Below are 16,781 nucleotides of genomic sequence, written 5' to 3'. Positions count from 1 at the left end.
GTCATAAGGAAATATCCCTGCCACATATTTTGCTACTAAGGCTGTAATCCTAAGCATACTTCAGATAAAGTTCATATTGCCGTTTTGATTTATCTGAGGTGAGGGGTCCTCTAATATTTCCAAGAACGCATAATTTGCTGACAGGAGACATCTCTGTTCTTTAGGAAAATAAAATGAATGTTGTTTGGGAATTGTCTCAGCCAAATGTGAATTTTAACTGCTTTTATATTGTTTTACATTTGCCCTGCTTTTAATCTCTGTACACCGCCTAGAGATGCATATATCAGGCAGTATAGAAATATGGTAAATAAATAAAGATGGATCCCAGATCTGCCACCCTTGTTTATTAGTCCAAATACATGGAAAACAGGTTTCATAATCTAATATTAGAGTATTTTTTGGTTTATGAACTAAAACACTGCTCTTCTATAATAATGCTGAGAGCAGCATACCACAAATAAAACAATCACAAAATGCAATATATGTTCATCTTTCAAATTTATCTTGTGCTTCACCAGACACTGTTCCATATACTCTTCTTATGCTTATACAAGTTGTCTAGTTTGCAGTGGAAGCCATAATCTTTCTAGTGTATGACTTGCTTCACCTCGGAAGGAAGGAAGGGGGAGATATTTGAATGAAAGAAAAAAAATTGGGGGTGTGATTTTACCAGGAAAAAAGAGAAAAGGGAGAGAAGTGAAGAGGTGCTAAGTATTTAGTCTCCGTTTCAGGCTGAAAAATGCATGGGCTACCATTGGCTGTGTGCACAGAATGACTTTGTTTGGATCTGTATTATAGGTCTAGGCTTTCTACTGTATCTCTTTTGTTGTTTTCATATAGCATGTCTGGGTGACATTGCATAATCTTTCCAGAACATAAATTCTAGACATCTTAATGGATGCATTTCTCTCTCCTTCAGCAGAATGCCATTTTCCCTTCTAAACACATATTGCAGAATTGTGCACTGTGTAGTCAGTAGTGTGCATACATGTGCGTGCAGACACAGACACACTGAATGATATTCCCCAAATGTATAATGGGCAACATTCCCCAAAGAGCAAGAACTCTATTATTTTTACAGTATTGTTTTATTTTGTTTTTACAATGGAGACCTAGCTCTTTTTACAGATTTCCCCCCTCTCATCAGCCTCTAGGTGGAGCTGTGTTTTCAGGAAAAACCTCTAAATTTAAGATTTGCAAGTCACTTACCAACATTAGTTGGAGAAAGCTGTAACATTTAGGAATAACTACAAGCCACAACCCATTGAAGCCTATACCCCTATTACCCTTGATGTTATTTAAAATATATGAATTGCCCTTGCTGCCTTAGAATAAAGAAACCTGAGGAAGCCAGCCCGCCCCGGAAATCTCCAACTGTGTCTTTCTCCAAAGCTGCAACTAACAAAATTAATGGGCTGGGCTTCGCTTGATAGTGTCCACCATCTGCTTAGTATGCGATGTGGACTAGATCTTCTTCAACAGAACCAGTCAAAACTAAGTAGTTCATGAATTATGTCCTAGAACTCTGATGAGAAAAATATTTATTTTAAGAGTGTCTTATATTTAGGATAGTCTTGCCAATAAAACTTGAATTTAATCATTCTGAGGACCAACTGTTTTAATAAATAGGGAGCCACCTAATTGTGCAGCAGGGAAGCAATCTGCCTAGAGAGCAAGGAGGCTGTTGGTTCAAATCCCCGCTGGTGTGTTTCCCAGAATATGGGAAATTCCTATATCCGGCAGCAGAAATATAGGAAGGTGCTGAAAGGCATCATCTATTTGTTTGTTATTTCTCTTTGTAAATCGCCCTGAGCCATTTTTGGAAGGGCGGTATAGAAATCGAATTATTATTATTATTATTATTATTATTATTATTATTTATTATTATTATTATCATCATCATCATCATCATCATCATCATCATCATCATCATCTCATACTGCATGGGAGAAGGCAATGGTAAACCCCTCCTCTATTCTACCAAAGAAAACCACAGGGCTCTGTGGGCGCCAGGAGTTGGCACCAACTCGGCGGCACAACCTAACCTAACCTAATATGGATCAACATTGATCCATATTTTGAAAGAGGTAAGTACTATAACAAATGACAAACAAAACAAACACATATTTATATACCGCTTTTCAACTAACATTTCCAAAGCGGTTTACAAGGAGAAAATAATAAATAAATAAGATGGCTCCCTGTCCTCAAAGGGCTCACAATCTAAAAAGAAAGATAAAATAGACACCAGCAACAGTCACTGGAGGTATTGTGCTGGGGGTGGATAGGGCCAGTTACTCTCCCCCTGCTAAATAAAGAGCATTACCATGTTTAAAAGGTGCCTCTTTGTCCAGTTTAGCAGAGGTAAGGAAGTATTATATAAAGGTGCAGGAAGTATTATATTAAATAATGTTATATAGCTAAAGTGTCACGGCTTTGCTGGTTGGACAAAGGTTCAGGGGACCTACACTCACTTAAGGGCCCATCCAGTCAACCCATGGAGGAGGAGGAGGCGATTGGCTGCTGCCCATTGCTGTCCAGGGCACTTTCCAGATTGTACGCTGTTTAGCAGTAGTTTACTTCAGCTTGACAGGATCGTCTTGAAACCGTAAATAAAGGGTGTTGTGCAAAGCCACCAGCAGGGGGAGCAGTCTTTTCTAGCTTGCGTGAATCTCCTGCAATGGGCAAATACAGGTGTGTGGTGTTGTTGTTTATTACAACATTGTAGTACTGAAACACAAAGATAAAACCTGAAAGAAGGCATTGGAAATGTGAACGGCACCTTGCCAGCAGCACAAGAACTGTGATGTCGAAACAGGCAGTACAGAAGTACACTTAGCAGACACATAGTGACACTGTTTTAGGGTGTAATCTGGAAAATGCCCAGTAATCCTTCCCATTGGTTCCAGCCCTTGACAAGCTTATCAGGCAATGGTGAGCAATGACAGCGTCGGGCATCCTCCTTCAGCATCCAGCACAACTGTGATTTCCTAGATTCTCTGTCCCAAATGCAATGTGCAATGTGCACACCCCCTAATCCCCTACTCCCCAAATGGTACCCAGTGTAAGGAAAGCCCAACACAGTAGGGTATCCTCAGATAAAGCACTGTGCTGGGTCCTCCAATGACACAGGGGACACCACCTCCATGGCATGCATTGCCACTTCTCCCTCACTGACACCTGGTACTTTATCAGGAAACACTGGGGAAAAGCAGTGGACCAGCAGCATCTTGATACAGTTACTATTGGTGTAGAAGAAAAAGTGGGAGAGACATTTGTAATGCAATTGACCATTTTGGCCAGTGTAGGTCTTCCATTTTAATTACAACCAATTGAAGCAAGAATTCATTAAAAGCCTTCCACATGAAAACACTTGGTGCCTTTGATATTGAACAACTGTGTGCCAAGTGTGGAAATATTTCCCTTGATTTACAAATCTGAACATGTGACAAATGAAGAACAAAAAATACCCCACGTTGTTGATTTGAATCCCCACTAGTATGTTTCCCAGACTATGGGAAATACTGTCATGGCTCAGACTTCTGACTCAGAAGAGTCAGAGCAGGAACGGGAGGATTCGCCTGCTAGTGAGGGCTCAGGGGCACAGCAACAGGACTTGGCAGGGAGCCCAGATTCTGGAGCTGAGGATTCACAACAGCTGCCAGACATGATTTCTGATGGGGAGGAGCCTGGGATTTCACCTGTCTTGAGAAGACGGCTCAAGAGGGAGGCTCAGTGGAAGTCACGCAGGCGCAGGAGATCACTAGAGAGGAAGCTGAAGTGCTGTTTCAGGGAAGCCTGATTGGCTGCTGGTTCTCTTGAGCCATATATATTTGGTAGTCTCTCAATTGCTTAGGTGCTGTTTGCAATATTCGCTGGCTGCAGACAGTGTGCCATTGAATTCCCAAACTTTGTCCGAGTTCCAGTTTGCCTTGTTTATGCTTCCTGCTTTGTCCTGTTAATTCCTTGCTTCTGTTGTCCTTTGCTATTTTCATTCCTTTGCCCTGTGTTTTCTTTCACTTATTACTCAGTTATTGCTAGGGGGTACCTAGTGCAGTTCAGGGGACTTAATTCATTTGCTGTTTTTCTTTGTGAACCTTTTATTTTTCACTTGTGCAGTTCTGCTGCCGCTTTCTGTTAACTCACCGGGGAGTGCTGAAGGGGGTTGTAAATCCTGTTGGGTTAGCTGAGCTAACAGATTTACGACAAACACCTACACCAGGCAGCAGCGATATAGGAAGATGCTGAAAGATATCATCTCATACTGCACAGGAGGCGGTGAACCCCTCCTGTATTCTGCCAAGACAATCACAGGACTCTGTGGTCGCCAGGTGTCAACACCGACTTAACGGCACTTTTACTGTAATGTCATCATTTAAATACATGGCGTTTTTATCTGTTTCCTTCTGCTTGTTTTTATTTGCTGTTTTTAGTATGGTATTTTGACATGAATCTCTATTATTGTGTTTTATTCTGTATTGGATTTTAGTTGCATTTCATATTATATATTTTACCATTAGCCAACTTGTGTTGAAATTGCAGGAAAGGTAGAATATAACTCAATGAAAAAAATATATTTTAAACAAAATTAAATTTCATTTTAAGCGACACTGTTTGAGTGAGCACAAGCAGCCTGATCCTCCAAGATACAAAGAAAAGAGTTACCACCCAATAGAACAAATGTACAAATGATTGAAACTTCTTAAATCACTTCATTAATATAAATCACCTGTTATGCATAAATCACTTAAATCACTTATTTTAGTAAACACTGAATATACATAAATCACTTAACAAGGTTTCGCGATAAGTCCTTGTTTCTCAAACTAGCTTCCTCAGAAGTGAAATTGTATTAGTTCCAAACGTGATAGACTTCCTGATGTGTAGAATCTTCAAAGTGTCCTTCACGTTTGGAACTAATACTCTTTTCTTTGTATTTTCATTAGCACCACTCTCCCCTTATATATTTTCCTGACCCTCCAAGATAGCAGCTCCAGGATGAAACTGAACCTGCAAGAGTCTGGTTCAGAAGAGTCAGCACTGGACCAGATCCTTGGATATGGAGGAGAGCTGGTCTTGTGGTAGCAAGCATGACTTGTCCTCTTTGCTAAGCAGGGTCTACCCTGGTTGCATATGACTAGAAGTGTGAGCGCTGCAAGATATTCCCCTCGGGATGGAGCCGCTCTGGGAAGAGCAGAAGGTTCCAAGTTCCCTCTCTGGCTTCTCCAAGAAAGGGCTGAGAGAGATTCCTGCCTGCAACCTTGCAGAAGCCGCTGCCAGTCTGTGTAGACAATATTAAGTCAGATATACCAATGGTCTGACTCAGTACATGGCAGCTTCCTATGTTCCTATCCTTGGCTTCACCCAATTCTCCATGGAGGCACACTGACCCAAAGAGGCAAGTGCAATTACAGTATAGAGCTGTAACCATTCTGTCCCTCTGTCCTGATCTCTGTGTGATAATGTGATCTGTGTGTGACATGCTCCTCTACAGCACCAGCATAGCTCTACATTCACCAGACAACACCTGTGCACATTCAGCTGAGCCAGTAGCCTGATTCACATTATGTCCAATGTACATGTATGAACTGTAGGTGCGCACATGGTGTATAGTGTATGCCTGTCCAATTTTTCACATGATATTCCAGTACACACACAGCCTATCAGAACACTTTCTATCTGTATTTTGTATTTGGGGAAGCTGGTACCAAGGTTCACTTTAAAGTGAATGCAGGTACAGTCCATTCACATCAAGACATGTATGTGTGCACAGATGTATGCATGCTCTTACAACATGAATAAGGCTACTGAGAAAGGGCAATGAAATAGGAGAGTAGATTTGATCTTCGCATCTTCTGTCTCTGAAGAGGCCTTTGACCAGAGCAAGGGGTAGTGCTAAACTCCCTGATCTGCACTGCGGTGCTTCAACATCCTTGCGAATCAAGGGCGTTGCAAGGATTTGCTTGGGTTATGCCTTCTGCAATAGCAGGGCTGGCTTGTTGCCATTCATGGCTAGAGGTGAAGGCATTGTGCTGCCCCGCCTCCCACACCAGCCCTCCACCTGGAGCCAGTGCTGACAATGCCCCGCCCTCTTCGCCAGCACAGATGCCCCTCCTTTTCCGGCGGCACCAGCCTCGCTTAGAACATAAGAACAGCCCTGCTGGATCAGGCCCAAGGCCCATCTAGTCCAGTATCCTGTTTCACACAGTGGCCCACCCGATGCCGCTGGACGCCTACAGGCAGGAGTTGAGGGCATGCCCTCTCTCCTGCTGTTACTCCCCTGCAACTGGTACTCAGAGGCATCCTGCCTTGGAGGCTGGAGGTGACCTTCTGGCACGCTCTGCCCTCCAGGTGACCCACACCACAGTTTACAGCAGGGTGGATAAAAATCAAAAAAATCCGATTTAAATCAAAAAAATCCGATTTAAATCAAAAAAATCCAATTTTTTTTATTTTTATCCACCCTGCTAGTGATTTAAATCGTGATTTAAATCAGTTTGATTTAAATCAAATCCACCCTGGTTTACAGCACCAACTAACAGCTGCAGGGTACTGCTGGCCTCCATCTTTGCTAGTCACATTTCCTGTCCCATTGAGCTAGTCACACTCGCCGCCCCCATGAGGGAGCTGTTGCTTCATGGGAGAGTCACCCTGTGTGTGTGTGTGGGGGGGTGTCAGAATGCATGATCCGCAGGGATTGTGCAAGAATACAATTTTGTATACAGAATGCAAGAGAAATGTAATATCTTGACAGAATAAGGCATCTTGTTATGAACAAATCTTGTTATGAACTAATAAAATCAGAGTTTCTAGGCAAATACACTTTGCCACTTGGATCCAATTGTGCCACATAAACATTGATTGTGCCTGAATGCTGCTCTAAAAAATATACAAATGTATTGTGATACTGAAACAGAGTGTCAAACTGAACTTGTACCAGAACCTAAACTTTAGTGCAGAGAGGCTTTTTCAGTGGACCAGAATGGAACCTGAACCTAAAATCTCTTGGTTGCCTTGAACCTAAACAGGGTCAAAGAAAAAGAAAAAGTTAACCAGTTCAAAATAAGTGCTTCAGTCTCGGGCACTCAGAATTCAAGTGTGATTAATAATTTGTTTTCTGTTTTTCTTATCCTGTTGTATGTATTTTGTTTACAAAATCTGTTTAAAAATAAAAATGAACCGTTTTAATTATCATATTCACTCCATAGAGTTGCATTTCATGCAGAATGATATCAACTTTGCTATTACTTTACTTGCAATGTACTGAAACCAGTTCAAAGTGTCTGAACCAGTCACCCAACCACTTTTCTGGAACCAAACCCCAGCTTTTAACTGTTCAATTCCTGACTGGCAATCTGTATCTGTTCTTGTCTGTATTCTATCCCATGAACCCTATTTGGAATTTCACATTCACATTCTCAGTATGCCAATTGGGATATCTGAATTGACCCTTTCTTAATATAAGGAACCCACCTGATAGGCATGTATTTCCTATATTATGTACTTTATTTCCCACCTTCTTCAAATAAGATACAGTGGAAGAATTAAGTGCACATGCACATACCCGCCCCATATATATTCACCGTGTCTCCAGTCTGTGATTCAATCCGCACTAAACATGCAGTGATAAATTGGATACATGGTAAAATCACTGCTTGACTACTGTATCTGATGCTGAACTTTGCAGAGAGTCTGTTCCAAAATGTAATGCATGTGATTGAGAGTGTATACCACTGAAATCATTGGGAATTCCATTTAATGTGATTGGGATCAGTGTGGTGGGTGGGAATCAGTTGCAGCTACATCATCAAGAGAATCCAGTCATCTTTTGCCATAGATGAAAATAAGTTCATCTGCAGTTGCCACCGGCTCATCTGGCAACTACTCCAGGGTGGGCCTTCTCCATTGCTGCCCCCAGGCTTTGGAATGTACTCCCTGCTGAAATAAGAGCTTCCTTATCTCTGACAACTTCTACAAAGGCAGTTAAGACACACTTGTTCACCCAGGCTTTTAATTAGGTGTACAGTTTTTAACAGTTAACAGTTTTAACACTGTGTTATATTGTAAATTGTTTACAATTTAAATAAATGAATATTTCAATCCCGAAACACCCATTTTCACACTGGTGTAGGATGCTTCAACATGTCACTCTAATCAGATATAACAGGCAAGTAAAGGTAAAGTGTGCCGTCGAGTCGGTGTTGACCCCGGTGACCACAGAGTCCTGTGGTTGTCTTTGGCAGAATACAGGAAGGGCCTGTATTCCATTGCCTCCTCCCACACAGTATGAGATGAGGCCTTTCAGCATCTTCCTGTATCGCTGCTGCCAGATATAGGTGTTTCCCATAGTCTGGAAAACATACCAGCAGGGATTTGAACCGGCAACCTCTGGCTTGCTAGTCAAGTCAGAGCATCTAATTAAAGAGGTAGAACTGAAGAACTAATTTGCTTCCTGTTGAAGGAACTCAGAACTGTTTGGCACCAACAGTAACTCTGTCTCCCCTTCTGATCCTGCTGCACTAGCAGCAATCTGAACAGGGATCACTCCAAGTGTGTGGATTGCGAGTCATTGGCATGCATTCAATCTGACTGGATGAGTCTGTCCAGAAATGTTTTGCTAGTATTATACTGTTTTGTGCTACATTTTGCTGCTATAATGTTTTTTATCTCACCTGTGTGGTACTAGCTGTTCATAGCAAAAAAGTATATAAACCAGTAACATCTTGGGGAAAATACAGAAAGTGAATCCCATTAAGTTATTTCCCCCCTGCATATTCCTAGATTATTTTGAATTCATTCCGAGTAATAAATGCTGAAAGTTCATCCCTCAAAGTTCTTTTGACCTTTGAATTGCAACATCCTATTTTATATCTTATTTCCATTATACAAATGTTTCTGCTGGGATTTCATTATGTTCTATATACAAGAAAATAATAAAAACTTTAGTATATGATTTATAACAGCATTAAAATACATTTTTCTTTTGGCTTCAATTCTGGTTTTCAGCCTAGTCAAATGATTTCAGTGGGAAATGGCCTAACTACAAATGCTCATTCTCCCAGAGACAAACTCTAGTCTAGGCTATCAAATCCTTCTGGGCCACCTGAGACTCATGTCCGTTTGGGGCACAGCAGTTCCACTTCTATCTATCTTATCCCATAGGGCTCCCCCCATGGGATAGTGCAAGATTCCACCTCCTTTCCTGAGGCTTTTGTCTGTATGTAGCTTCTGGGAAAGATCTTTTGGTAGCCTGTTGCTGGACACCATCAGTATATCCATGGCACTCAGCTCTGTTTTTCTTTCTCATCAAATCCAGGAACAACAGGAGATTCCCTGAGAGTGCCAGACTGAAGCACAAGCTAAGTAAGGTACAGTTTAGGGAATACCAAAACCCCCTAAATTTCCCATTTTACAGAACTGGTTGAAAAATAAAAGAGAAATGAAAAAAAGACCTAAACTGGCATCATTCTGATAAGAAGACAAAAATATACTTATTTGGCTACACAATTATCATACTGGGTTTATAATAAGTCTGTGCAGAAATAACTGTAAGCTATATAGAAATCTTATTAGACCAGGGCATGGTTTAGACCAACACCCATCATCATGGTTATAGGCAGTGTTCACCTCTCCAGAGAACTGCTGTCGTAACCATGAGATTGTGGTGGGGCTGGGCGGACAAGTGATGGAATGAGGTGGAACTTCCAACCTGTTTTGTAATGCTGTGGGGTCTTTTAAGCTTGACATAGCTTGAGGCCTCAGCATGTCATAACCTGGCTCTGTACCCTGAGCATATGCCTAAATGCAGATATTGGCTGAATGTGGGATAGCAAATTTAAGCTTTACCTAGGCAAATGATTACAGTAGGCCAAAACAGAATTCTAGTTTCTATCATTAAACTGTGATAGAAGAGGGTTATTATAGTCCAGGCCTGCTCAACTTTAGGCCCCGCCAGCTGTTTTTGGATTAGTTTCCATAATTCCCAGGCACAGTGGCCGATAGCCAGGGATTATGGGAGTTGTAGGCCAACATCTGCAGGAGGGTCAAAGTTGAGCAGCCCTGCTATAGACTTTCCCTTGAATGGCAAGGTTGCTCTTGGACTTCAAGGTTGTTTTGCTGGCTGAACTTTCAGATGGCAAGGAGTGACTTTTACCACCTTAGGTGGGGGTGGGCTGCCTATGGTCATGTCTCTTAAATAAGGATTTGGCCTCAGGCACCCATTCTTTGGCAACGACCTGAGATTATTTGTGCAATGTGCTCTGTGTGACACTGCCTTTGAAGACAGTTTGCATGTTGTAGCTGGGGCAAGACACAGAAAGTCTTAAGTGCACTGGCTGCTGGTTTGCTTCTGAGCCCTGTTCAAAGTGCGGGAGCTGCTGATCTGTAAGGTTCTCTAGGGTCCAGACTAAGGGCAGAATATAGACCAGGACCTACTGTTGGATCTCTGGATGTTTTGCAGCAGACCCACAAGCATTTTTGATGGGAAGCATAATTGTTTAGTCATAGCCATAGCAAAAGGTTGTCCCTCCCCAACAAATTAGGCTGCTGAAATGAAGAGAGCTTGGGGGATTTTCCATGAATGGACTGTGGGCTCAGTTCTGTCATTGAAAACAATTCCTGGGTTTCTTAATTCTAACACCCTGTTCCTTAATTCTAAGTGTATGTCTGCCTACCGAGCCACTTTTTGGACCTGGCTCTAGCAAGCCAGGCGAACCTTGGGTTCTAGTAAAAAACAAAAAATAGATCCCACCCTTAGTCCAGGGTCCATGTATCTCCTGGAGCAGTGTTTCTCAACCACTGGTCCGTGAGGAGTTGAGTGCTGGTCCGTGGTGGTCCATGAGGAATTAATCCTCCCCGCCCCCCGCACAAAACAATTTCGAGCCGGTGGGGGCCACTGCTGCCGGGAGCTCTCCGGAGCTCATTTCTAGGCTGGCAGCCCTTGCTGCTGGGATAAAGTTCATTTTGAGGAAGCTAAATGAGTGTTATCCCAGCAGCAAGGGCTGCCTGCCTAGAAATGAGCTCTGGAGAGCTCCTGGTGGAGCCCCCCCTGGCTTGAAATTGTTCTTTTGGGGGGGTGCCTGGGGGTGGGGGCAAGTGGAGGCAACCCCTTTACTAACTGCTGGTCTGGGAAACTGCGCACAATGTCCCGGTCCATGACTCCAAAAATGTTGAGTAACACTGTCCTGGAGTGCCTCCTCCCATGCATGCCTCCCTGTTCCATGAGGTCCGAGGGCAAGGCTATGATGTTTCTCTCTTCTTAGAGGTGACAGTGTGGAGCCAGGCTTCCTCTGTGGTGGCACCAACACTATGGGATGCCTTTCCTAGTGGGGCATCTCTTCCTAATGGGGCTTCTCTGGCCCTTACATGGTTGGCTTTTCAGCACAAAGTGAGGACCAGTCTGTTTCAGAATGCATGTTTAAACTGTTGTGTGCTTTAAACAATTTACCTGTACCGTTTTTATTTTGCAATTTTATTTTGCAAAAATAAAAAAATTTTTTTGCAAAAATAAAAAAAATATTTTGCAAAATTTATTCTGCTTGGTTGTTTTCATGAATTTTGGGTATCGATTTTAGAATTTCTGTACACCACTTTGGGTGCTGTTTTTCAGCAGAGAATGTGGTTTACTGATGTTTAAATAAATAAAATATGCAGTTAGGGTGTCTGAACACTGGTGGACCTTTTTCTTCTCCAGAAAGGCAACTTTGGGGAGGGAATTTGGAGTGCAGCCATCACAGGAGGGAGAGTACTCAGCTTTCCCCCTGTGTGCCACTTTAAAAAACACACACAAAAACTCCAAATTGATTCTGAAGCTGCTTCCCCCTCATGCGGTTTCAGATGTGGGAACTAATGTTGGTCTGATCATGACTTCCAGCAGAATGTGTAAACAGACTGACTCCAAATTTGGTGTAAATAGAGGTGACAAGAATTCTGCAGGATTTGAGCTGTGACAACTGTTTGACAAGTCAAATCGACACCACTTGATGTTGCAAATGCTGTGGGATTAATATTCATCATTCTGGTATGAACTCACCCTTATGTGTACTAAATGCTCTTTGGACTGCATCCAAACAGCAAAATGCCACCGTATAATTATGAAGTTATGAACTAATTTACATTAACCTGGAGATAATATCTACAGAATCATTAAAAAAAGAAATGAAATGCCAATCAAGCTCTTCTCTCTCATACTGCCTTAATTAATATACAATATTAATTTTCACTAGGCTTCATAAGATCTGCAGGCATGTAATCTCTGCACTGCATTTCTTACGCAAACAGAATATGGAAAATCGGTCTTTATTTATTTATGCATTTATATACTGCCTTTCGTTAAAAGACAACCCCAAGGCGGTTTGATGCTATGTAGCACACTCAAGCTTTCTCTTCCATTTGATTTTGCTATCATGATTGTTGAGAATGTAGGCCAAGTGTACTCTGGGGTGTATAGCATCCTCTAGCTTTAGGTATTTATTTCAGACACTTAGGAGGAAGGGGAGGCAAAATTACTACAGCAGAGAGCTGTAGTAATTCCCTTTCTTGCAGCCTGCCTTGTCAATAGAAAGCTTTTCCAGAGCCAATGATTTGCCTGCACTTCCTCCACCCTCTAGTAGCAGGGGGAAATAATTCACACACAGGGATTCTTGGGCATTTTGTATAAACTGGAAAGGCTAAGTAAATAAATAAATGCATACTGTGCTGAAGTTGGCATCAACACTCTTATTCTTTTCAATAGATTAAGACAGAAATAAGACATGGTCTGCAAATGCAGCTTGCGTTGCTTAGAGCTTTGTTGCTAAAAGTCCTCCCAACTGGACATTTTTCCTTTATGGAAAATACCAATTTAAAAATAAAACATAAGATTTTTCAAAGAACACTTGAAGACTTGTTTTGTGCTGCTTTTAATTAGATGCTCACTAAAAATAAATACTGAAAATGTCATTTCTGCACAATAAATACTAAACATACACACATAGCTGCTTCCATGAACTGGATCATCTACTCAGATGTGCATTTTGGAAGTAAATGCTATGAATGTGCTTTCTATGGTGATTCAATAATCCTGCTGTGCATTCCCTCCCTGCCTGCCACGAGGAAGTATTTTTATCCTTTCTACTTCTGTAATATTCATAACTTTACTATTAGTCTACAACCTCATTAGTCCATAGCCTCATTTCCAATTAATAGTATTTGACAACTGGACCCACTTCACCTTTAAGGGCAGTATTCCTTATTTTATTCCCTACCACCCTGTATACACATGAAGCATTCATGTGAGTGGTCCTTAATTTGCATTTGACACTGATGGCTGCATGTTAGGATATCAACTTCTGGTCATCAAGTGACAAATCTACAAGAAAGTTGCACATTAACTGCGACTACGTCTAAGAATTGGGTAATGTCTGTACAATAGCCATTACTTAGAAGTACATTTGATTCAAATTAAAGCAAGATTTCCATACTTCTGCAGACATGAGGTGTATTCCATCCACTGTCCCCATTCATTCATGTACTACATGCTCTTGAGACAAATATTACTTTATTTAAAATAAGTTTATACTCTTCAAAGCCAAGCCACCTAATTGTGCAGTGGGGAAGCAACCTGCCCAGAGAGCAGGAGGCTGTTGGTTTGAGTCCCTCCTGGTGTGTTCTCCAGAATATGGGAAACTCGTATACTGGGCAGCAGCGATATAGAAAGGTGCTGAAAGGCATCATCTCATACGGTGTGAGAGATGACAATGGTAAACCCCTCCTGTATTCTACCCAAAGACAACCACAGGGCTCTGTGGGTGCCAGGAGTTGACACTGACTCAATGGCACAACCTTCCCTTCCCTTCCTAGCCCAAGGGAAAAACCCATCACTAAATGCACCCTAAGTGGCGCAGTGGGGAAATGCTTGACTAACAAGCAGAAGGTTGCCAGTTTGAATCCCCGCTGGTACTATATCAGGCAGCAGCGATATAGGAAGATGCTGAAAGGCATCAGCTCATACTGAGGAGGCAATGGTAATCCCCTCCTGTATTCTACCAAAGAAAACCATAGGGCTCTGTGGGCGCCAGGAATCGAAATCGACTTGATGGTACACTTTACCTTTAAATTCACATAGCTTTAAGCGCCAGCATGGTCGTGTTGGACTAGGCCTGGGTAGTTCTGGTTCAAGTCCCTGTTCGGCTGCAAAGCTCACTGTGGCAATCTTATCTCTCACCCTAACCTACCTCACAAGGTTGTTATGGGGATGAAAGGATGGTACCCCATATATGCCACTCATATATGCCTTCTTCATAGGAAGAAAGGCAAGATAAAAGGTGAATTTTGGAAGCAACTGCCACTATAACTTTCTAGCCCTATCCCTCCACCTCCCATCCAGTTACTCTGTCAATTGATGCCTGCCTGCTCCTTGGGACACTCCCTTCATTTAACATTACAAGTTGACCGTTCATGCACCATTTGCGGAGGGAACTTTCTTCCCTGCCTTTTTTTTTCCTTTTTTTTTGCATGCTGTAAACAGGCGATCAACCAGCTCCACTGACAAGGGAGGGCGATCACTGAACGGAATGTCCCTCTTTAAACCCGAACTTTGCATACAAGGGAGCGTGCAGCCAGCCCGGAGAAAGTTTTCCGTTTCGTCGTCCTACACCTAATTACATCCATACCGCTTCAAAGCGACATCTCTGCAACTCATTCACTCGTGGTTGTCTGTAATGAATCAGCCCGAGCCAGTCAGTCCCCAAGGGGTTCAGAGCGGCTGCTGGTGCCTAAGGAAGCGTGCCTAGGATTGCTGCACCCTGCATCTACACATGCTTGGGAGACCCCGCCCGCGTCCTGCAACCCCTCCTGGGCGAGGGCGTTCTTGCCATCCCACCCCCCATAGGATCGCCCTCCTTGCTGAATCCCAGAACAAAGTGGCGGAAGCACGGCACGGAGAAAAGAGGCGTGCGGCCGGGAAGGGAGAGGAGGGGCAACGGGGGGCGGGGCGAGCCAAGCGGGGGGACGTCCGCGAGGGGCTCCTCCCTCAAGCACAAACCCGGCCTCGCAGCGCCATGTGTGCGGCGGAGAGGCGCGCGGGCTGCTGCTACACTATTTAAAGAGGCTATGAGCCCAGGAGGCGCAACGGAGGTCCTCCAAGACTACCCAGGAGGAGGCAGAGAGGCTGGGGACGGGGGCGGAGGGAGATGCTGCAAGAGCAGCACCACCAGGGACCACTCGTGGGAGACTTGTAGTTGATTTGCAAAACACTCCCCCCCCCCACCTTCAAAGCAGTGCATTGCCTCCTAGGCATCCAGGGAAGCCAAAAAGCCCCAACCACCAGGAGACCCTCCTCCTAATTGGATCCATACAAACTCCGCCGAGTTTGACTGCTGCTTTCCGTCTCTCTCCCCCCCTCTTATCCTCTCTCCGCACCTCTCTGGAAGCAATTTCCTCCGTCCGTGCAGGACACAGCCAGGCGCGTTTTGATTTTTCCTCCTGGCATTGCAGCAATGCCACCCTTCCCCTCCCTTCGCTTCTTCTCTTGCAGCCTGGTGGCTTGGCTGCTCTTCGCAGCAAGCCGGAGCAGCGGCGGTGGCGGGGGCAGCCGCCCAGGGACGGAGGAGGCGGACGAGGAGGAGAAAGTGCTCAGGGTGTTGGTGTTGCTGCCCCAAGACAATCTGTACCTGTTCTCGCTGGCGCGGGTCAAGCCGGCCATCGAGTACGCGGTGAGGAGCTTGGAGGAGAACGGGACGCTGCTGCCGGCGGGCTTCAGGTTCCGGCTCTTCTTCAACGACTCGGACTGCGGCAACTCGGCGTTGTTCAGCCTGGTGGATATGGTCGCCTTGCGGCAGCAGTGGCCGGACCTGCTGCTGGGGCCCGTCTGCGAGTACGCGGCCGCGTCGGTGGCCAGGCTGGCCTCCCACTGGGACCTGCCCATGATCTCGGCCGGCGCGCTGGCGGTGGGCTTCAGCAGCACCAAGACGGGCGAGTACTCGCACCTGGTGCGCGTCTCGCCGGGCTACGCCAAGATGGGCGAGATGTTCCTGGCGCTCTTCCGGCACCACAAGTGGACTCGGGTCATGCTCGTCTACCACGACGACAAGGAGCGCCGCGACTGCTTCTTCGCCGTCGAGGGCGTCCACATGGCCTTCCGCGAGGCGGCTTTCCAGATGGACGACTTCGCCTTCGAGGAGAGCGGCGGCAAGTACGCCGAGGAGGTCGCGCGCGCCATCCAGGGCGGCGAGAGAGGTGAGTGCGGAGGGAGGCGCTCGGGGGGCGGCAGCTGCGCGGGGACGAGCGCCCGCCCGAGAGGCTGCCTGTTCTTAAGTCGTGCTTCCAAGGGCTGGCCCGGCGGGGCCCAGCCAGGAAGTGTGGTGCTCCAGCCGCATCCTGCTGCGAGGACCCTGCGGCGCACCTTTCTGCCCTGTCCGGCGCTGCCGGTTGAGGAGCCGGGGCGGGGGGGTGTCTTGGTCCAGCCGCTCTGCCAAGCAAGTGCATGGGAGCGTGCACAAGTGGATCGGGTCGTCACAGCCAGAGTTCCCCCGCAGGCGTGTGTGCATGCGCGCACTCACGGTTTTGTTTTGTTTTGTTTAAAATGCCCACTCAGTCAGTTTTAGACCCCGCTCGGGTTGAATCGGGAAAGCCCCACTCTGACTTCACATGTGCACACACATACTGCCTGGTTACTGCCGCCCCGAACAAAACTCATTCTGCAGTGCACACAGATAATTTTTTTTTTTTTTTAGAGAGAATACTGGTCACAGCTCCACGTGGGGGTTGGTACGGTCCAAACTGAGCGTCTTGTAGCTCCTCCA

The 16,781-nt window shown here is 44.8% G+C and overlaps 2 protein-coding genes across 3 annotated transcripts in view; one reads left to right on the top strand and one right to left on the bottom strand.

The window, feature by feature from the left end:
• The window catches only part of TARS1 (threonyl-tRNA synthetase 1), a 67,549-nt gene extending 52,137 nt beyond the window's left edge, over positions 1-15,412 (bottom strand). Inside the window, exon 1 of the mRNA XM_053289631.1 lies at positions 15,400-15,412. The gene's annotated coding sequence lies outside the window, so the exon portion shown is untranslated. The remainder of the gene's footprint in view (positions 1-15,399) is intronic.
• NPR3 (natriuretic peptide receptor 3) overlaps positions 15,004-16,781 on the top strand; it is a 90,965-nt gene continuing 89,187 nt past the window's right edge. For both annotated transcript variants that reach the window (XM_053289633.1, XM_053289632.1), the window contains exon 1: positions 15,004-16,215. In XM_053289633.1, coding sequence (XP_053145608.1) covers positions 15,477-16,215 — 739 coding nt within the window. In that variant the 5' untranslated portion in view covers positions 15,004-15,476. The remainder of the gene's footprint in view (positions 16,216-16,781) is intronic.

Source organism: Hemicordylus capensis, chromosome 2 (genome assembly GCF_027244095.1).
Source record: "Hemicordylus capensis ecotype Gifberg chromosome 2, rHemCap1.1.pri, whole genome shotgun sequence".
In the NCBI taxonomy this organism is placed as follows: domain Eukaryota; kingdom Metazoa; phylum Chordata; class Lepidosauria; order Squamata; family Cordylidae; genus Hemicordylus; species Hemicordylus capensis.
Note: the sequence above shows the minus strand (reverse complement) of the source record. Positions and strands in the feature narration are given on the sequence as shown.